At 48.8% G+C, this 22331-nt stretch overlaps 2 protein-coding genes across 4 annotated transcripts; one reads left to right on the top strand and one right to left on the bottom strand.

Moving 5' to 3' along the window:
* Positions 1-489: 489 nt before the first annotated feature.
* Positions 490-2567, bottom strand: LOC125983670 (migration and invasion enhancer 1-like). Its single transcript, XM_049745146.2, has 4 exons — positions 2390-2567; positions 2136-2233; positions 1975-2051; positions 490-1590 (listed from the first exon to the last, which is right to left on the bottom strand). The coding sequence occupies exons 1-4, from the start codon at positions 2419-2421 to the stop codon at positions 1507-1509; spliced, it is 291 nt and encodes a 96-aa protein (XP_049601103.1). The 5' UTR covers positions 2422-2567; the 3' UTR covers positions 490-1506.
* A 476-nt stretch (positions 2568-3043) lies between these two features.
* ngfra (nerve growth factor receptor a (TNFR superfamily, member 16)) lies at positions 3044-21282 on the top strand. 3 transcript variants are annotated; one of them, XM_049745137.2, is made up of 7 exons: positions 3044-3407; positions 3810-4284; positions 6635-8298; positions 12103-12465; positions 15755-16001; positions 17116-17342; positions 18899-21282. In XM_049745137.2, the coding sequence occupies exons 3-7, from the start codon at positions 7944-7946 to the stop codon at positions 18949-18951; spliced, it is 1245 nt and encodes a 414-aa protein (XP_049601094.1). In that variant the 5' UTR covers positions 3044-3407; positions 3810-4284; positions 6635-7943; the 3' UTR covers positions 18952-21282. The 3 variants fall into 3 exon arrangements, with proteins under 3 accessions (XP_049601094.1, XP_049601093.1, XP_049601095.1); XM_049745136.1 differs by lacking the exons at positions 3044-3407; positions 3810-4284 and adding an exon at positions 4912-5422; XM_049745138.1 differs by lacking the exons at positions 3044-3407; positions 3810-4284 and adding an exon at positions 9369-9528 and having other exon boundaries at positions 8151-8298.
* Positions 21283-22331: the final 1049 nt, after the last annotated feature.

Raw genomic sequence — 22331 nt, 5'->3', positions numbered from 1 at the left:
TTGTGACTGTGCAAGTAAATGACTTGTCATCTGCGTCAAAGTCACTTTACACAGCAAGTTCTAGTTTAATGAATGCATATTTTTCATCATTTCTAATAGGACTTAGTTCTTTAGGTGCATCTATTCTAATGTTTCCTTTTTATTGTAATCTTGAATACATGACAAAAGACAGATTGTACCATTTGTTTTTTAATTGATTAACATTTTAGCTTTCTCATTTTAATTCCACCACCTCTCTCCTAAAGTCAGTCTGGACAAGCTCCAGCGCATTTGAGACCCTGATAAAAATAACTGCTATAGAATATAGATGATTTAAAAAATATACATATATATTTTACAGATTTCATGCAATTTCTATACGGTTGGTCTTTGAGATTTAATACAAATTTGTATGAACGATAATTGTAAAAAAATTGACAAATTGTTTTAAAGTTTGCTTTTGTTCTAAAATTCAATTTAAACTGACAACATACACCCCAATACAAAAAGTGTTCTTTAAGCATTTATTTGCATATACATGGTCAGAATACAAAAAAGGTTGAGCATTTTTTTTGTCAGCACTATATATTTAAACATCTAATCCAGTTTGCAATTATATTTTTTGTATTCAATTCATCACAGTCCTCGTCAAGTAAATGCAGTTTCCTTTTTTTCATGTCTTGCGTGGAAAAGACAAAAACAAAACAAAAGATACTGGTGCTTAGGCAAAAAGGCCAATCTTCAATCTAACCTTGAGAAAACAAAGCACAAACTACACTAGGCATACAGTATTTGACAACCTAGCGCCCCCTAGCGTGAACATTGGACCTTACTAATACACCGTGTCATAGCGTTACACAGAGTCAGAACAAGCTCTGATGTTCACTGACAAATGGGTAAGAGCCAGAATCATTTCTCACGTTGGGGGACACAGTTCTCCTTGCCTGCCTCCTGTTGCTGGGATGCCTAACTAGGGAAAACATGGTTCAATTACGCCAGAGGAACGGTCGCCAAGACGAAGGGGGGGGAGGACCGTGTCCTTGAAGGAAGGAAGGAAGGAGGAAGGAAAAAGTGCACCAAGGCTGGTCGGTGATGGCCATGACGGAAATTTGAGTGCAGAGATTTCATTCAAGCAATCCAATGCAAAGAGCAAAGTATCTATCTGTAAACCGTTATTGGAAAAAGGACGTGGCTGACTTCTTATTACTGACCTTGCATTCTATTAATAGAAAACCTGCTGTCCCCGTCGAGCACTCCTGACGAGCTGCAGAACCGCCGGGCATGAGAGGTCATCGTAACGCAGCCGCGTGGCTTATTTTGAGGCAGCGCTAGTCATTATTAGTCCAGCGGTTCGGCGTCAAGAGTGAACGAGGCGGAGCGAGCTGCGCTTTCCCCAACTGCTGCCTTGCTCCGAATTGCCAAGGTTGTTTTGTTGTCGTTTCCCGAAGGAGGAGAGAGAGCATTGGGGAAAAGCCAGCTTTTAGACGAACGAGCACCGCCCGTTTGTTTGCTTGCTTGTTTGTTTGTTTACATGACGACGCATGGCGCGCGGCTCTTGGTGATCTTGGCCAGAGGTTTGCCTTCGTGAGCTTTCTGGATGATTTCCATTACCTGGAAAGATGCAGGATTTCATCATTAGAAATAGTTACATATATATATATATACTACCTTTTCAGATTCTTTTGCTTTTCTTCCTGTGCGCATGCAGTTCTCTTTTGCACGTATTGCGACCCGCTGCTGATTGATCCCCAGAACACAACCAAAGGTTCACGCTTGGAGTGTTTGTAAACAACTAGGACTCATTGTGTGCTTTTAATTCGAGTGATGACTTTACATAATTGATACATGACATGGCATCCTGTCGGACGCATTTCCATCAGTCTACTTGGGGTTACGTCAACGTAGTAGGGCGGGATCTCGCATGCGTGGAAAAAAGTGGCGGCATCAAACGACTTCCATCATCCATCCTCATATGGGTGGCATCAATCTACTTACGTCATCCTCATAGGGGAATCCTCCCAGCTCGAGCTTGGAGAAAACCAGCTGCCCGTTGATCTCAATCTCAAAGCTGGCTGTAAAGGAGAAGGTGCAGCAGCTTTTATTCACCTCTCTTAACAGACCTCAGACGATTGTGGGATTCATACGATCCTATTTACCTCTCCGGCCCACGAAGCCCGACACATCCGCATCAGGAAACTCACCCTTGACGACCCGGGCGAGCTCCCGATAACGGGGCTCGTAGCCTCAGTTGCCGCTGGAAGGGATGAAGCAAAGCAAAGCAATGCGAAGCGAAGCCAAGCAAAGCAATTCGGTTAGCTTAACAGTTAGCCACACACACGCACAACATTATCCTTAGCCTTCTACATTTGAGCAACACAAAGAAAACAAAAAGAGCGCGATCATTGCTTACCAGTATTCCACTCGTACTGTCACCACTCCCATTTTTGAATTTCCTCGGGCGGTGTGGTCGTTGAGCTCGTTCCAACGAAGGTTAGCACAAGTGGCACGAGTAGCAACCGCTTAGCTTCTTCTTATACTGGATGTGTTGTTACCCAACGACGGAGGGAGGGAAGGAGGGAAGGAAAAAGGAAGGGCGGAGCAGACGCGTCACCTAGGTCACGCGAGAGAGAGCCCGAGGCGAGAGAGAGCCCGAGTCACCTTCTGTCGACAATTACGTGGACGTTTACACATTTCTGACGTTTCTTTGGCGTTACAAAGGGAGAAACAAAGACGCTTTTCGGACTTTCATCGCAGTTTCGGAGCTCCTACAAAGGCAACTCCGATAGCATTTGCACCTACCTGCTCACAATCACACGTCACTCTCGCGATACGTATCTTCAGGGAACTCCGGAATGTACAATGACCACTGGTAGCGTAATCCATCAACGTGTGAATTATTAATACCAGATAAAAGAAGATAAAGAATAGAAATTAGATTCCCCCCTCTACAGTGAGAAAACAAAAATGTATCTGGATGAGGAGCTGGAAAGAAGCAAAACCTGACATCTTTAATAAAGTCTTTCACTGGGCTCAAAAACAACTGGGGGGGGGGGGGGGGGGGTTCACGAGACATACTTGCTTATTATTATTATGATTTGACTGCAGGAGAATTCAAGCAAATTCAAACACTTACGGGTTCATTAAAGCAGACACATACACTCAAGTTGGAGTGAAATTTGCACCCAAAAAGAATAACATGGTTGAAGTGAAATGACAAGGTGAAGGAAGGCACCTTGCTGCTCAGAGGCGTGGCGGCGTGCGTGCGTGATCATTTGTGGCGACCTTTAGACGACCTCTCCATAAAGGCAGAAAATGCCGCTGTCTAGTTGAACACACTTTGGCTCACATGTTTCCAGACAACGTGACGCGTTCTGTTGATGAGAAGATAGACGTTACAAAAAGAATGGCAACCAGTGAGCAATCACCGGGTAAGTCAAACTCCGGCTCATAACGGAGACTCTTTTTTCCGACGTCAAATGCTAAATACGCCGAGCCCTCTGTGGGTGCGATCGGTTAAAGAATATTAAAATAGCGTGCCCGGGTTGTACATACGGGTTGGGCTGCTATGATACAATCTGCATTTGTCCTTAGCTACAGTACTGTCATACTGTTAGTTCTCAAATACTATCAAATGTGTTATTTTCCAGATTTAGAAAAAAAAGATCACAATCATTGCCCACCCAGCCAAACACTTTTTTTGCACTTTGCTGGTAAATGTTACCAACGCTGCTTGCTTCCTAGCCGTCCAATTGAAAGCCACCAACGTTCCGCGGCCCATTCAAGTTGGACATTTCGACCGTATTAACTTCATTTTCCTCTGGCCGTCCTAGTGGATGGCTGGCATAACTCCTCCCATTTGAAGCTGGTCCTCCTCGGAGGCAGGAATTCAGGGAAGAGCTCCCTGGGCAACTTCCTCCTGGACACAAACGAGTTTGCCACTGAGGAAAGGACGTCGTGCTTGCCCAGGTGGGTGGACGCTGGCTGACGGTGGTGGACACGCCTGGCTGGTGGTGCGACTTTGGCGTGGACGACACGGCCCGCACGGCGCGCCGGGAGATTCAGGGGAGCGTGGCGCTCTGCCGCCCGGGACCCCACGTCTTCCTGGTTGTCGTCAAGGCCGGCTCGCCCTTCACGGAGAAGCGCCGCCGGGCTCTGGAGGAGCACATGGGCCTGCTGGGGCCTCGGGTGTGGCGCCACTGCCTGGTGGTCTTCACCTCGCTCAAGGAGGGGGAGCTCCCGCCGTCGCAGGCCCTGGCTTGGGAAGACCTGGCGGAAGTGAGGAGGAGCTTGGAACTCAGCTGTAAGGTAATGCATAAATAAACATCAGTGAATGGCACTCAGCGGACTCAACAGTAGGACAACACATGGAGGACAATTTAAGCAGCATTTATGGAGTTAGCCAGGTAAAGGTTTCACATAAGGATCAAAGTTTCATAGGAGTCTGGGTTCAAAGCAGCCGTAGTCAGTTTAAAGCTCGGCTTTAATTTAACAATAGGTTTATTATGCTTGCATTAAGACGTTCCTAATATTTAGTCAACGAATTGCCTCAACGAAACCACTTTTGTTTTGGACGTGAACATATTTCTCCACCAGGGGGTGCTGTTGCATAAGCAACAACGGTCAACAACAAGTCAGTGAACAACATAATCAAATATGGCACAAGTTATTACAAAGACAGCTGGCATCCATTTACAATTTTTACAGCTTTCATTTGGGATTGTGGGAATGTGCATTTTACCCCCCACACACACTAAATGATTAAAAAAAAAAACCAACAACAACCTAAAATACTGCATCTTGTTTTCAGACCAGTGTACTGTAAATCGAGGATTGATGACAATCTGAACCTATTCTATAATTTCAACTTCAAGAAATGGTATTGGGGACATGCTATTTCGACCTCCCACCGATTAAACACAAACTCATCATTCATGAACTACTTTCAATTCTTCAGCAACAAAATGGAAGACATTTTCCAGGATGGATTGACTATCATCACAGAAAAGCAGAGATGCAGCTCACAAACTGACACAGTCATCATCACAGTGTCATTTCCCATCATTCGGCCATCTTGTCTCCCCGCATTCCCATTGTCCCTGAAGGTGTCTCTCCGTTGCCCTAAAATCACATCACAGTGCCTAGCTCGCTTGTCGTTAGGGTGGCCCCACTGCCTGCAGCAGATGGAAGAGACCTCCATCAATGTCCCATCCATCGTCTCCACGGAGGTTCCCTGCTGCTAATGTGTCTCTGTTCAAGAGCAGCAGCAAGCCTCCCAATCCCCTCAGTACTTGCCCCCTGGACATTTGGGGGGAGGGGGGGGGAGGAGGACAGCCCTGAACAGCAGTCGACAAGAAATTGCTCCATGTCGGTTTAAAGCAGCCGTTTTGGTGAATTCCAATCCAGAGCCAGTACTTGATGAACTCCTGCACCGTAATTAACCCTGGTGAGTATGAGGCCGCTCATTACGGCTTTCATTCCACTGGGGGGGGAGACCTCAATAAAGCCAGCAAGCAGTCGAAAAAAGCAAGTTAACTTATCACGAACGGAGCCAAATCGCAACGCTAATTTGGGAACAGCGGTGGGAACAATTTCTCCGGAATGCTCGGCCAATGCTTTCAATTCCGAGCGCCGCGCCTAGACTAGACTTGATGATGGTGTCACAAGTAAATGGGCCTTGCTACATTTGTTATCGGCACCTGGCGTCGCAACACAAAACGCAACTTCCCAAATCCGCGTCTGCCGTGGAAGGAGACCATCAATCCGTGAAAGGGAAAAAGACTCAAGGGCAAAGTTCAGGAAACAATTAGGTGAAATAAGCAAACGGCGCTAAGTCATTATGTTGACAGGCGGAAGGAAGCCCGGCAATATTGCTGAGCCAGCAATTTACCCTTGGCATGTCACTTTTAATGTAACTTGGCAGAGGTCTGAATTGTTTGTTTGCAGTAGTTGAAGTGACCTTTCTGAGATAAAGCTAGCTGTGTGCTGGCTAGGGTGTTGCTGATGAAAACAAATGACGCTAGAAGATGCATCCCTTGAAAACTTTGTGTTGGATGGTGAAATCCAAATTAGCGCGTCGTAGCACAACTGACATTTTTGTGAGCACATCTGCTTCGTGTATCCGCCTCAGCTGCTGAATCTTTTTTTCAGCGTTCTCTTTAATATTTCCGGAAGGAAGGAAAACAACGCTCTGAATGAGTCTGACGAACATATAGGATTGAGTCTGTTTCCAATCGGCAGCTCCTTTCGCTCTTCCTGTAAATGCTTTGTAAACATGTCGCATTGTGCAAGAACATCACCCGGGGGGACCTTAGCGTCCCTCCCTCCCTCCCTCCCTCCTGCCTATCTCGCCCCATTTGCTCACAGTCGTGTACTACTATTATCAGATTCCTGTCAAAAACTAATAAATAGGTGAATTTCCATTCGTGGGATTATTTGAATGCATATTATGTCTTGACTGGATAGTTAATCAATATTTTATGATGGCAGTGATACAAAATCACTTGACATGATTTCCCACTGGGTGGGGGAGTCAACTTTTGACCTGGCTCGAGCGTGGTTCAAAGTTCAAAGACTCAGGAGGAATAAATAAAAGGTCTGTTTTGAATCAACGTGAAATACGGCGAGAAAGACTATCTGCATCATCATTCTACAATAGGAGCTGATTCATGGCGGGCTTCCATTGCGTCTTCTTTGAAGGCCTGACACCCGAGCTCAGCATTGAGGAGTAAAGATGCCCCGTCAGGAATTGAATCCCTTGCCAGCCCTCGCCCGCCTGCCCTCGGCGCGTCTGGCTAACGTCCTCGCAGCTTGTAAGGCGGACGCTTGCTATTCATTTTGCACGGATGAGCGCGTCTGTCAATCGCGGGAAGCGTAACTCTGTCTTCCAGACCGGCGTAACCATTCGCAGGTGAAGCTCCCCTCTTGGCCCGTGCTTCAATTCCCTGGCGGCGCGCCGTGCAATGCGTGCTGGCTGGCTGGCCGGCTGGCTGGCCGGCTGCAAGCAAGCAAGCAAAGGAGAAGAAAGGGCTGTGTTCCATTAGTGTGAATTTCCAAATGGCAGCAGGTGAAGACGGTCTGCAAAGACATCTGTACTTTATATTCACCTTGTGATCATGAAAACATTTCTTGGAATTCTTCAGCTCTGATGCTGCAATCTAATGCATTTTTGCGTCTGTTGCAAGTCATTTCATCGTCCGGAGTTCATACGGATTTGATGAACTAAGTGTAATCGGTATCTGTTCATTATATTGATTCAATGTAGTACATTTTGTAGTACATTCATATATTTGGATGAATGTAATTACTTGAGCGAGTATTACATTTCTGGGGAATGATCATTTTCATTCAATAATTACAATGGCATTTTATTTGTTTTGTTTTTATTCTGAGCGTATTACTCCAGGCATGACAGCATAATCAAAATGTCATTCATTGTTACTTTAAAAGAACACAGAAGTAAAGAAATACTTTGCTTTTTACTGTTCTTGTTCTTTTTACATCTGTACTTGTATGTAATTAGAGAGCGAGTGCATCCAGTTCAAAAAGGGACTTGACAAAACGGTGAATGAACTCATGATTGTCTCCCTCTTGTGGCCGGAGACGGTACTGAACCGTACATCAATCAATGACCAACTCAACTATGCAGCATATGCACAACACACGCTGGCTGCACGGAATACAACAAATCCAGATGATTTTGTTCCCAGCCCACACTAGTACAGTATGAATTTCTGTGTATGTACATGCCTCTTTACATGTTTGCATCTTCTAGTCACAATGCCATCCTTCTCATTTGCACGCAAGTTGAAAGGTCTACCTTGTCAAGTCATAACTCGAGTAAATACTGCAAGCGCTAAGTGAGCATGTCAAATGAGCTCTTGGCTCCGTTTGTAAGCTGTGGTAAAGCGACATGCATGCGTGTGCGCGTGCGTGTCGTGTGCGTGTGGTGACTGCAGCGCGTCTTTATGACCTCCCTCCCTCCCTGTAGTGCACCTGCAAGGGAGGGTGAGAAGCCAAAAGCGAGGGAGGAGGGAGGAAGAAAGAGTGAGCGAGAGAGAGAGAGAAGGGGGGGGGACTCACTTCACCTCTTCCTCTGCATTGCACTTGCATCGGAGCCTCACTCCGGACAGGACGCCGCTCCTCCTCCTCCTCCTCCTCCTCCTCCTTCGCCTCTTGATGCTGCAGTGAAGAGAGAAAAGAAGACGAAGAAGTCAATTTGGGACGAAAATGAGAACATAGCTCCTCTTGTTCTTCCTCTTTGCATTTTTCCGGACAAACAGAATGAGTCCCTTTCCCGTGCTTGTGATCATGTACGCCCTGGTAAGTACCTCGGCACTTTTGATGTGGGAGTTTGAGTGACTTCTTCGCTACTTGCATGCCACAAAAGGAGCCGTGCATGACAAAGCATGCAAATGCAACGTGTCATGTTTTAGATGATTGAATAAGGTGCACCAAAGTGTGGCTTGGGGCCCCAAAATGGACCCCAAGCTATGTTCTTCAGGGCCAGAAAAACAGATTTACTTATTTGAGTGACTTCTACTTGAACCCCCAAAAATGTGGGATATTTATTCCTGCCCTCCTGCCTCCCCCCCCCAAAAAAAAAACCCTAAAAATGTTTTCATGAGTCAATTGTCCCCTTCAGGCACTGTTTAAAATTATGGCTTGCATCCATCCATCCATCCATCCAATATCAAACCTGCTTTCCCATTCAGCTCAAGTTGATGGAAACTTGTCAAAGTGATTGCTGGAGGACTTTTTGAATGACAGTGAAGCAGCTGGCGGAAGTGGCGCGTCCGCGTTGCCAACCAGCTGTGCTGTGACAGCTGGCCCAAAGGGCGGCCGCAGATTCAATTTAGGAATAAAGATCAGACGCCCCCCCCCCGGCTCTTGCCAAAAGTGAGCGTGAAATTGCGGCAAAGGCAAAACAAGCGCACTTTAAGACAAAGCGGAAGAGGGGAAAATGTCACGGTGGAAGCAAGGAAGGGAGTGCTTGGGGGGGGGGCCTCCGTTGAAAATGGAACATTCACGTCCACCCTCTCAAAATAATACAACTCATTCCTTTTGATTACATTTTTGCTTTAGAGCATGTTCACATTTTAGAACCTGACAGCGATCTGCGAAAGCAACCAAAAAAATGACAAACCCAGAAAACGCATATGCGAATTCATCATCTGTTTTCTATGTTTGAAAAGAAATCCCCGAAAAATAGCCCAAAGTTAATTGTCTGGCCTGGCACTTGTGGGGAACAAGCATATTTAAAGTGCCCCCCCCTATCCCCGCCAATGATGCCCACATACATAGTCAGTGTGGATAAAACACGTCGATTACAGTTAAACATGTCAATTGTGAAAGTCGATTACGCAAACGGTCAATTGATGTTTGGCCTGAAGGTGGCGTGGGCGGCGTCCAAGAGCGAGCGCGCCGTGCAGCTGCCCTGCGACTCGGGCCACTACACCGACGACGGCGAGTGCTGCCTGGAGTGTTCGCCCGGCGAGGGCGTGGTCGAGCCGTGCGGCGCCAAACAGACCGTCTGCGCGCAGTGTCTTGACAGTAAGTTTCTTTCTATGAATACGTCCAGCCAAATTGCTTGATGCATCATCCGCTCACAAATGAGCTCCAATCGACCAGTCTGGTTGTCACGTTGCGGTCCTCGAGCCCTTTTCCCCTTTCAAATGGGTTGATTGGGCCCACTTTCAGCTTGGGCCAATTGAACCTAGCAGCGCACTTTATAGTACATTGGTGGACTAAAGAAGTCATCAATCCTCCAATGGCCACATTTTCAACCTCTTTTAAAAAGCACTCACCGTAACATGTTGAAAACAAAGGTGATTTGCATTGTGCCTCAAGCTTGCTTTTTTTACTCTTCTCTGTCAGAGGGCTGAGTATGCTAACGCCATTAGCATCGCAACAATAAACAATAAACAAAAATCACACCAGTGTTTCTAATTTTAACAAGTGGGATGTTATACATTTCAAAGGCACGCTCAAGCCAAGATTTTTTGTCAACTTTTCGCAAAACAGACAAAATCTGCGTTGAATTACGTTACGAAATGTTTTTTTTTTTTTTTTTTTGGACTCCCGCCCTTGGCTGACTTCTGAAGAAGAGTTTAGCCAAATGACACTCACGCTGGTAGAATAAACTTTCTTTCGTTCTTCCATCCTTGAATCCAGTCACGTGAGCTTTCGGGAATTTGTCACGTTTGGTTGGCGGTGTGGCCCGACGTGCGGCTGGCCTAATTTTAAACCGAAGGGTGATTTGAATCTCTCAATAAGTGGAGAGCATTTAAAACATGTTGAAATGTTGTCAGTTTCCAAGCCAACAGCTGCTTGTAGCCAAGAAAATCCCAAATTGATCTGCGCTGTAAATTGTGTGATTCTTTTGCTCTCTTGGGGATCATAAAAGAGACGGACGGAGCATCTCTTTCTACTGTAAAACATTCATGAGCTTGAACAGCCGCCTTTGTGTTTTTAAATCACATGAGTATCATCTTCCTCAAAGTTGCGGCCATAAATTTTGCTGGATGGTGATGTTGTGTTTGTTCTCTCGCCTTCTCCCAATCGGGCACGAGTCCAAGCACTCCCTCGCATCGCACTCCCGTCCACTCTCCGTTTTTATTTCTCTATTCACGCTCGGCGATGACTCACCCGAGTGTACGGCGGCGGCGGCGGCGGCGGCAGATCAATTGCGCACCTGACCGGGCTGGGCCCGATCTGCTCATTCATCATGCGTACTGTTACACGAATGGAGCTTTGCGCAGTGGCTAATTAAGCAAGTGGAGTGACCCCCTGCCGCCGCCGCTTCACAAGTCAGCGTTCTGTCGAAGCGAACAAAGCCTTATTTGCTCTTATCTGCATATTTGCACGCTTTCGGTAAATGGCACCCGCGTGTCACGCTTCGCTGGAACGGCAAATGAACCGTTGTTGGTTTTTTTTGGGCCAAAACTATTTTCAAGAATGGCAGGGTTCAGTGAATGAAAAATCTGCTCATTCATCATGCATACTGTTACATGAATGCAGCTCGCCTGCCGCTAATTAAACGCCTCCCTCCACCAAGCTTATCGGGAACAATTATTCTCAGCCGAGCTGTACTTACGCACGCCAGCCCCCGAGAGCTTACTTCCAATTTTCTGCGGCACGGGCATGGCGAGTGAAAGTGCGGTTGAGGCCCACCCGCGGGAACGCCGCTCCGCGCCACACCTCACCTGCGACTGGAGTGCTCGACTGAATCATTGATGAGCGTCAAAGTGCCAAATTTCCTGTTTGCTAGCCAATCTTTAGTTACCGCAGCGCCATTTTCTTCCCACTTCCTCTTGGCCACTCGACAGCCTTGCCTCCTCCCTCCTTGCCTCCCTCCTTGCCTCCCTCCCTCCCCCACATGACCCCGCTCAAACTCGCTCTAAGTTGAGTGTCAGCATCAGCACTGTTGAAATATTAATCAGCTGTCTCCTGCTTTCTCTTCCATCTGGAGCCGCCGCCGCCGCCGCCGCCGCAGCAGCAGCAGCAAAAAGCTGACAGGTCAGCGTCGTGATTAAGAGCCAATTCAAGACTGGAAGCAAAGGTTGAAGGAAACACGGCAAATTCCCAATGCGCTCGGCTCTTCCACTTGGCGGCCGCCGCCGCAACTTAGGTTTGAAGCCATCCACTGACCAGGCCTTCATTAAAGACACACCCGTGCCGTGCCGTGCCGTGCCATGAGTCGGCGGCGGAGCCCAGGAAATTCTCTTTCCCCTCCCCGTCTTTTCTTTAGCTCTATTGTTTTTGCGCCCCCTATGGGGCTGCACCTCCGGAATGTGCGCGCCACTTTTGGGAGGTATTCTGGATTGCTTGACTTTCTTTAGTAGTTGCTGGAAAAAAACGGAAAAGTCGCGCAGCCCTATTTGGGCCGATGAGAGCAATTGAAATTTGGGATGATTTTTGTGCAGCGTAGGCTAAAAGCTGAGCCGGCCTCATCAACGTTGCATTATTGATGACACTGATGGCGCTCGGACACGATGGAAAGGGGGCGCCCGCCGCAAAAGGGGGGGGGGGGCTCCCGCTTCATTTGTCAACACCGCAACATTTTGCTCACTGAGGAATCTAAAAAGATGCTTATTGAGCACGACTTTGTCGCATTGTCGTCTCCAGGCGAGACCTTCTCCGAGAACTACAGCCACACGGAGGAATGCCAGGCGTGCACCCAGTGCACGGGCCTGATGCGCATGGAGACCCCGTGCACCGACTCCAACGACGCCATCTGCATGTGCCGCTACAACTTCTACTTTGAGCAATTGTCGGGACGCTGCGAGCCGTGCACGGTGTGCCCGGCCGGCCAGGGCGTCTACGCCCACTGCGAGCACGACCACGACACCGTGTGCGAGGAGTGCGAGGACTTTACCTTCTCGGACCGCGACAGCCCGCTGGACCCCTGCCTGCCTTGCACCATCTGCGACGACGAGACCGAGATCCAGCTGGCGCACTGCACGCCCGTCAGCGACTCGGTCTGCCACAGTAAGTAGCCCGACACAATCTGTTTGCCAATCTGGCACCTGAGTTCACCTTGAGACAGGAAGTGTTAGCTTAGCATACAAGGAGCGGCTAGCAGTGACGCTAATATGACCTTTTGTAAAGCTCCAAACGTAGCGGAGAAGGAGCATCTTCTGCTTCATTCCGGCCCGGCCGGCCGGAGCGAGCATTTTTTTTTGTTTTTTTTATATTCATTGTTTTAGCAGGCAAGCCAATTGAGAACACTTTCTCATTTCCAACGGCGACCTGGAGGCAAGGTGTGTGAAGTGTCTTGCCTAAGGACACAACGACATGTGACCGTGACAGAGCTGGGACGGAACCACCAACCCTCCCCTCCGGCTGGCTACTAACCGGCCCGCACTACCGCCTGAGCCACAGCCGCCGCATTTTCGGCCGCTTTGAGCCGGAGCGCTTGTAGCACCACTCGGCCCAGTCGGCCATTGTGGACGACCTGCTAAAAAAGACAGCGGCCTAATTTACGAGGCGCCCTTTCGGACACAAAGCGCTCCCTGACGAGTGACACGGAGCCGAAAGCAAAAGAGTCATTTGAAAGCCCTTTGCGGTTTGAATGCTTTGGTTTTGCCACTTTGTCATCTCTCGCCACCTCTCTGAACTTGAGCGTGTCTTCTTGATGCCCCGTGGGCCCGCTGACTTCATTTACAACCTCCACTGTGCTCTTCTTCTTCTTCTTCTTCTTAGTGGGAGAGTTTGTCTTTGACCTCTTTCACGCTAAAGAGATTCACTCACTTCCTGCTATTTGAAGATCTGACTTGACAGCAGCTGACCTCAACACAGAAACCTTATTCAAAATGCATGTGTCGAATCTTTTCTCTCAGTAGTTTGTTGAGCATTGGAACTTCTTACAATTCCGCAATAGCAGAAAACATGGGCCGAATCATCCAGAGCTTGAACTTATTCCATTTTCCACCTCTGGATCAAATTGACAGCTAAATCAGCGGAGGAAGCGGAAACAATACAAACACGAGAGCCTGACGTAGGCCTGTGCTGCTATTTGACCACGTTGATCTCGAGGGCTCGATCAGAGTCACGGGATTCCCGTGAGCGGGGCTCAGGTTTCGCCCAGCGACCTCCGTCCGCATAGGTACGAGCCATTTTCATGATGAGAATCCCAAATCAATTGTCGACAGGCGTTGGCCTGCTGTGAAGCGTGGTGATGTTTCATTCGACTCATCACGTGTGAGAGCGCAACACCTGCTGCATGCACGTTATCATCGTGCTATTCGATAGGGACAAAAGTATTGGGACACATGGGTGCTTGTGGCTGGCTCAACTCGACTATGTTAAGATAATAATGAAGAGCTTGGTATTAATGTTGTCTCCCAGCCAGCAAGCCAGCCGGCCAGCCAGCCAGCCAGCCAGTGGGTGCTCTTGCCCCTCCCTCCCTCCCTCCCCCCCCTCCCTCCTCCACTTTCCCTTTCATATCACTTGCGCCTCTCTTGGCCAGCAAGTGTCCTCAGCTAATTGGGAACGTGGACAGCAGCTTCTCTGTTCCTCAACACTCCCCTCCTCTGTCCATCAGCCTTCCTCTGGAAAGGAAGCTGGGATGCGTCGGATGAGGCGTCGCCTCCACAGAGGGGCAAGTGTTCTCTCTTAGTGATAAAGACGTCATTGTGCAACCTGACGTGGAGCTCCGCACAAGACCTTCTCTGGTCCACACCCTGCTCATAAATACAAAGTCTCGCTGGGCTGTTTCACGAGCCAGCAAAAAAGGCCAATGAATAGGCGAGCTCCAAATCTGCACTTGTGTTTTACTCATCAGGTTTGCCAAAGTAAAATTGGACAATTGAGAATTGCATCAGCTTGTGAAAGCAGTCAGATTCATTTCTCCTGACGTGTGGCTCTTCATTTATGCTGATTCGCAAACTTCTTAAACAATAACAAAATGAAATTCAGTCCATCGTTTCCAGAGTTGCTCGGATGCAGATATACATTGCGAGCGTCGGCTGTGAACACACCTTCACTTTATTCCATTTGCCAGCTTGCGTTACTGCGCTAATCGCATTAGCCGGACGCGCATTAGCAGGATGATGTACAGGGCCGAGCGAGCCAGCGAGCGAGCGCAGGAAACCCGAAGACGTGCTGCGGAAAGGTCATGAAACGCACGCCGACTACCGGCTTTTTTTTTTTGGGGGGGGGGCGATCAATAGCTTTAAATAGACACATGCATGATGCCTCGCTGTCTGCGAACGATATTTTCTAGCCGTTCTGTAACGCGATCCGGCCGGCAGGCAGGCAGGAATGCCCTGTCATCAACTACCGGCCCGGGTGTCTTTTCATTTCTTGAGGCTCGGCACCGAAAGCCATGCAGCAAATCAATGGCAGAGTGGAAACAGAAGAGGACACAGATGACATGTTTGGGAGCGCATCAGAGGACACATTGCAGTGCAGTGCAGTGCAGTGCATTCTTGCAGTGCAGTGCTTGTGCGCTCAGCAAGTTGCGTCCAAAGTCATATCAGGCACATGTGACCTTCCAGCACTGTCATTTTTTTTTAAATGACAAACACATGAAATGCTCCAGGTTGTCTTCTCAAAACTATAAAGTAGAAGTTACACAAGTGTAGGAAATTGGGATGTAAATTTGTTGAGTGTCTTCTGTCATTGGTCCAAACCGCAAAAAAATTCACATTGTTAAAATGTGGTTGGAGCGTTGCCATGTTTGGCTTTGAAGAACTCTTGGGAGGTTTTCACAGGGTTAATCCCTCCTGCTCCAAGTCAGAGCTAATGAGGAGCAGTCCAGCACCCCGTCAACCCTCCTCCTCCTCCTCCTCCTCCTCTCCGAGCGCTTCGCACTGGAGGGTTCTGGCAGACCAGAGCCCCGAGGGGGAAGGAATCAGGAGCAGGCCTGACAGTTTCACCGCTCTGGACTTTAATGGCGGACGCCCGGAGCGCTCATTGTGCTTTGGGAAACTACCACCAATCATTAGCTGAGAAGAAGGGGGGAAGGAAGACAGCAAGCAGACATTCTATGTGCCAATGCCATGCCCTTCTGGAGCCACCCACGGCTATCCCGGTTGGACCGGTCCATATGCTTCGGATCCGAGCTGAGAAACATTTCCTCTGTGCGGAACTCAAAAACAGCTGCGACAAAAATGTGCTTCTAAAGAAAAAAAAAAAAAAGACACATCCCATTGCAAGAGCATTTCGATTGCAGCCATTATTGAACACGAAGCCACTTGTTGCCGGGCAGAACGCAAATGATAAGTGGGGCAAAATGTCCACTCAAATCTGCTTTGCCCTTCCTTCTCTTTCTAAGATCCCCTTCTGCCCACCTACTTCCCATCCGTCTCCACCGAGACAGAGTCGACGTCACCCGCCTTCACCAACGACTTCCTCCCCGACGGTTCCGAGGGCCCGGCGCCGGGCGGCGAGACCACCACGCCGGGCGCCGGCTCGCCGCCGCGCTTCCTGGGCCACGGCTTCAACGAGAACCTCATCCCCATCTACTGCTCCGTCCTGGCTGCCGTGGTGGTGGGCCTGGTGGCCTACATCGCCTTTAAAAGGTCAGCAAGCGGCTACGCTGATAATGGTCAAGATGGAAATTCAAATTCATTTTAGGCTTTCAAGGCTAGGTTCGAGTTTCGAGCCAGGGTTGGGTTTTGAACCGCTACAGAAGACACCGAAAACCCCAATACAAGTGTGCCATGAAAAAACACGAAATGGACCTTTTAGGGGGACTAATGGGTTGTCGGGCTGGAGGCTCTGACCTACAAACGCCAATAACCCTTTTAGAACAAAAACAACAAAAACACTTTCAAATGAAATACACTATAGAGGTCACGCAAATGCGCACACACACACACACACGCACGCACGCAGGCACGCAGGCATGCACGCACACACACACACACACACACACACACACACACACACACACACACACACACACACACACACACACACACACACACACACACACACACACACACACACACACATACACACACAGGCTCTTTACACAGATTGATTATTTGAAAAGTGCCAACTGGGGGAAACTCAAGGGCTACGTTTAGGAGGCTGGGTTGGGTTGGGTCGGGGGGGGGGGGAAAGGGAACACACACGCACGCACGCACGCACGCACGCACGCACTCACACAGACACACAGCCATGACAGAAGAGTGACGAGAACGGTCGACATATTTACTAGCAATGAAATCAAACGCTGGCGTGTGTTAATTTTACAGCGGAGGCCTCGAAGAGACGCAGATGGGAGCGTGCACACGCGCATACAGTAAATGTTTCAATGATCGCATGAACTCACAGCCACGCACGCACGCACGCACGTACACGTTTGCTTTATTTAGGCAAAGCAAAAAACAAATGGCTTCGGGCACACCCGTAGAACAGCTTGAGCGTATGTAAACAATATGATGGTGGCTGTGATAACAAACAGCTACGCAATGTGCTGCTTTATGGCAGCTTAGGAAAACATGCAGAAGGAAAATTGTCACCGTTGTCTTGGCGAAGAAACGGGGAAGTCAACAGCTCGTTAGCACTTTTGACTTTGGAGGACGACGGATCGACCGGCAGTCTCAACTTGCTCAACAGCGCCCGACTTTAAGATGAAGTCCATTTTGAAAGGATGGGGTCAAGCTGATGCGCCTCTGCTGTTCACAGGTGGAACAGCTGCAAGCAGAACAAACAGGCGGCTAACAATCGCGCGGCGGCGGCGGCGGCGGCGGCGGCGGCGGAAGCTGCCACAAACAACCAGACGGTGACGCCGGAGGGAGAGAAGCTGCACAGCGACAGCGGAATCTCCGTGGACACTCAGAGTCTCCAGGAACAGCAGCAACAGGCGCAGGCCGACGTACAGCCTCAGCGCTCACGTACACAGGAGCACATAGGTGAGTGAGTGAGTGAGTGAGTGAGTGAGTGAGTGAGTGAGTGAGTGAGTGAGTGAGTGAGTGAGTGAGTGAGTGAGTGAGTGAGTGAGTGAGTGAGTGAGTGAGTGAGTGAGTGAGTGAGTGAGTGGCTGACTGGACCGTCCATCCAAAAGGTTTGGACTGCTGAGGCTTGTAGTGGTTAGAGTGACAGCTAGCAGAAGCGATGCTCGCCACTCAACTCACTTTGTTTGGCGGGCGGGCGGGCGAGCGAGCGTAAGGTTAAACGCAGGACAGAGACGCGTCAGCCAGTCTCGTCTGAATTTGAAATCCATTCAATATGTATGCAGAGGAGCTTCTATTTGATGGAGCCCCATGATGCCGTTCCATCGGCCCGCACCCTTCGCTGACAGCTCTTAGCATAATGTTAGCTCGGATGCCTGTTCCTATTATTTGGACTTGTCAAAGAATGGTCCACCCCGGCACACCAGCTCACTTTTCTATGGGCCAGCACCAGCGCTAGTGCCAATTAGTAGGTGCTAAACGCTAAACAAAGCGTAGCGCTGCGTCTTGTCACAGCTCTTGGCCACTAATGAGGCAAGAGACTCCACGGGATTAGCTTTCGAGCCGCGATCATTCCGTTATAGGGTGCATGGCACAGTCAATTTACAAAACAAGCCAGCGTTACCAAGCCACGTGAAATTTGGTGGGCAAGTCTACTATCATGAATAGACCTGGAAAAAAAGCCTTACAGAGCCAGCTGCCATTTGGGTATCATTTTGGACACTTCCACAGCTACCATGATTGTCATGAAAATCTGCTCCGCGCTACTTTTGGTTAGCACGGGGAACTTTGGTCACTTCCATAGCCTCCTGAGTTGACCCACAAAAAAGTCGGACAAAATCAAAGCCACGCGGGAAGTTTACCATTTAAGTAGAAGCTGACAATTTGGGGTAAACATCACAATGGTCATCCACGAGCTGTTGCCCAATTGCTAGCTAGCACATATGCCAGACACATGCACGGTTGGAAATTACGAGCAACTTGCGTTTTGCTCATTGCGTGTGGGAGAGAAAGCATGTCAGCAAATGTTCAAGCCTCGCCATGAAACACCAAACTGTCGGCTTTCCTCCACTTGTCTGCACAAAAGCTAGCCACGTGGACCGGCCAAGGACAAACGTGACACGTTTCTCAGCTTCCGAGATAACGGCGGAATATTAAAAAGCGAAGAATCACCATTTTTTGGAACGTAAGGATCTCCAGGCTAGCCAACGACGGTGAGGATGAACGCATGACAATAGCAAGCCTTCACACCAAAAGCCCGTCAAACAAAAGCAGTGTGCATTCTTCTGCCGTTTCCAGGGTGCCAAAGCAGGTTAAGAGGTTTGTGGGAATAAAAGCGCTTTGGATTGCCATCCTTGTCCGGCTAATGATGCCACTTGAACACGGCAGAAAAAAAAAACACAGCGCCAGCCAGGCGCTTTACATAACCACGCATTGGCTTTTTTGGAGGGCCAAGATGTTTGGCAAATACTCAAACATGTTCTTCTTTCTCTTCCCTTCCCTTCCCTTCCCGTCAGTGGTGAGGGTGGACGGCGTAGCAGAGCCGGTCACGCCTCCTCCCGAAGTCTGAGAAAGAAGAAGACGAGGAGGAGGAGGAGGAGGAGGAGGAGGAGGAGGAGGAGGAGGAGGAAGGCCGCTTCATTGAAGAAAGCAGCAGAGAGGCCACATGGACCGGGTATTGACCCCCAAGACCTCTTCTAGACTCTTCATCCCTGCATGCGGAGTCTCATAGAACCACGTGCCTGGACTCTTAGCGTATGGACTTATGTAGATCAAGAAAAAGTGCATCTTAGCAAATACTCCACAAGCTCCTTTTCCCTTTTTTTTCCCCTGTCCGCTCGGCGAGGATTTAGCCTTGAAACCCACCGGTGCCTGGAAGCATCTTCCTTCGGATTCGCTTTTTGTTTTGGCAAGTATCCCGTCGTCGTGGTAACAGAACCACTTTGGCTAAACCTCATCCACTCGAACCTTCTGCAGGACTCCAGATTCATTTTTCAGTCATGCTGACTCAGCAGGGTGTTTTTGTTTGCCCCCTTGCTGACCTGGCATTGGCCAGCCAAGCCTTCAGCTACGCCATGAAGTGAGCAGTGACCCTGAACGCAGCAGCATCTTTTCAATTGAATGGACTCTCGGAAGGTGAACTCCATGTTTTCAAGGACACTGCTTTCCCGGCCAAACTGGGCCCAGGTGTCCGGGACTCACTTTCACACTGCCACGGTCCGATTTGCCTTCACGTAGATATCATGAAAAAATACGTCAAACCTGTTAACGGCCAGGCTCTCGGCCCACTTCGGAGTCATCGTTTGATCGACAGGAACGAGGCGTTTCCCTCGCGGCGCTCGTCGTCAATGCCTCAGTCCATTTGTGAGACCTGCAAACAGGCAGGTAGCGATTAGCGCTCAGTCGCGCCATCATTCACCCACTCGTCAAGTGCGTATGTGTGTGTGTGCGTGTGTGTGTGTGTGTGTGCGCGTGCGCGAGTGTGTGCGCGTGCGCGAGTGCGTGTGCGCGTCTTCTCCACACCAGCAGCCGCTGACATTTACTGTATGGACAGGCTGATATGAAAGCACTTCACTTCACAGGCAACCTTTTATCACTTTAATGTCAGCCCCTCCAGTGACGTATGTACATAAATACCTTTTAAAGATCAAAGGCGGCATTACAGATCCATTTTTCGGTACGATCAAACGGCTTATGGTCTTTAAGATGGTTTTTAAGACGGTGGTCGGCGGGCATTCTCAACGTTATTTGTCGGAAGCCAAATGAATGGCCATTTTCAGGACTTCACCCAAAAATTCCAATTGATCTTTGTTTCTATGGCGCCTGCCAGACTTGTCAAATTCAGCCAGTTTGGTTTGGCGGCCAGCATCCAGAGCAGCACTGCTCATCAAAGAAGCGCAATATATGATGGCGCCAATATAGTATAAGGGAGTCATTACATCAGGCCATCTCCGTACAATTAAGCGCCTTTATTTGTCCGACATTTGTGACTCATGCGCGGCCACGGTCAAGTTGGAAGCGAACGAGCGGCTCACGTGCACGAGGGAGGGAGGGAGGGAGGCGAGGATATGAATCACACTCCTGTGGAGAGCCAGCGTGGGTGTGATTCAGCCGCATCCTTGTGTGGCATTCACTCACGCACGCACGCAGGCGGGCGGGCAGGCAGGCAGGCAGAAGCTACTAGCAGGCAGGCAGGCAGAAGCTACTAACAGTGTTGAGCGGGGAGCCCGGCCAACGTCATAAACAACACTGACACTGCCGCTGACAGCTTCCAAAATAAACCTTAAACTGCTTGCGGAGTCAAAACGAGAACCGAGAACGGCAGCCGTAATGGATGCAAACGGCGGGACGTCCGCAAGACTCGTTTTGACTCAAGTCCTTCACCATAACAAGGCATATTGTTACATCAAGCCAAACGTTCAAAGACGGCGCAAGATTCATAAAAGCCCGTCACGGTTGTCGGCTCACGCTACCAGGTGACATTTAACAGTGCGTTAAAATGGATTTGGACGCTTTTCTTTCATGCCTTTGTGTTACGCATTTTGGTTTGTTCAATTCATTTTGAAGCACTTATTAGACTATCGCACTCAAAGAGTCGCACCGCAGTGCCTGCGAGCTTTTTTTGGGTGGTTTTTCTTGTCGTTCTGAATGTGCGTTTGGTTGACATGGCTGGGATTAAATAGAACGTGTCATGTGACTCTTCACTGTGATTGCCTCCCATAGTGCAGTATTATAATTATGACCACAAAGGGATATTTGTCACTGTACTGACACACTAATAATGTACAATGCTTTGTGTAAATGTGAATTTCTTAGAGTTGATTGATATGAAATACAAAAAGAAAATGTACAAAGTGTACTCATGAAATGATGTAGAATAAAAAAAGAAGAGGTTCTTGCATTATGAGTCTGCTGTGTTTTTTGTCACTCGAGAAAAGACAAGCCGACAACGGGAAGAAAACGCCATACTGGCACTTTCCCCCCGTTTTCGGGAACATTCCCCAAACCGCCGATAGAGTGCGTCGGGCCAAACCACGGTTCAAACGACCAACACGTGTTTCAAGGCACCGACGATTAGAAGCAGCGCTCAGTACGACGCAATGGTGTTCATTAAGAGAGGCGGAGTGAGTATTTCATGTATTTTTGCACCTCTAAAGTCTTATTTTGAAACTTTTGATCAGATCAAGATGAGCCAATTGAACTGACTGAAACGACTGACTCGGGTTAGCATACCACGGTTCGGTACGAATGGGACAGAAATCGGGGCCTGACTCAATTCAGCCAATTGGATGATTGATTCGAATTAGAAAGAAACGCTGCGGACTTGTCTGATTTGGTTCGCTGACTTGACTTACGTGACGACCTGAAAACACAACTGACTCAGATCTGTGTTATCAGGAAACACAATGGACTCAGATGATTCAGTTGCCTGACTCGAGTTGGCAGACTCGCTGAATACAGTGCACAGTAGAAACAGATGAGTCAGCCATGCTGTGCCTGTACAGGCCTCCCTCCCTCCCTCCCTCCCTCCCTCTTTCAAGACCATGAAAAGTGCATCCTTGACATGTTTTGACCAAACGATGTCAAACATTTCCTAAGGACACCTGACGAGTGTTTTAATTGGAGGACAAGTACAGCTACAAACAACATGTCTTTTTGAAAACAATCCCATCCTTCCAAAGCCGACGCGCTGACACGTGTCAAGTTAAGGGACGGCACGGCACGGCAAATCGTTTCAAGATGATCGAGCCGCAAAGTAAGACGTCCTTTGTCGCAACCAATCAGCATAATCCACCTTCACACACACACACACACACACACACTCCATTCTCATCGCCGTGGTAACACAGAACCTACACAATTGCAGATGTCTGGTCTGGCCTACGTGTTGAACCTGCTCCCTCTTACTCCAATTGGAATGACATAAAAGCAGAGTACGCGTCCATACAC

This window comes from Syngnathus scovelli, chromosome 16 (assembly GCF_024217435.2).
Source record: "Syngnathus scovelli strain Florida chromosome 16, RoL_Ssco_1.2, whole genome shotgun sequence".
Taxonomy (NCBI): Eukaryota; Metazoa; Chordata; class Actinopteri; order Syngnathiformes; family Syngnathidae; genus Syngnathus; species Syngnathus scovelli.
The sequence above is the reverse complement of the archived record's forward strand: the minus strand, read 5'-3'. Positions and strand labels throughout refer to the sequence as shown.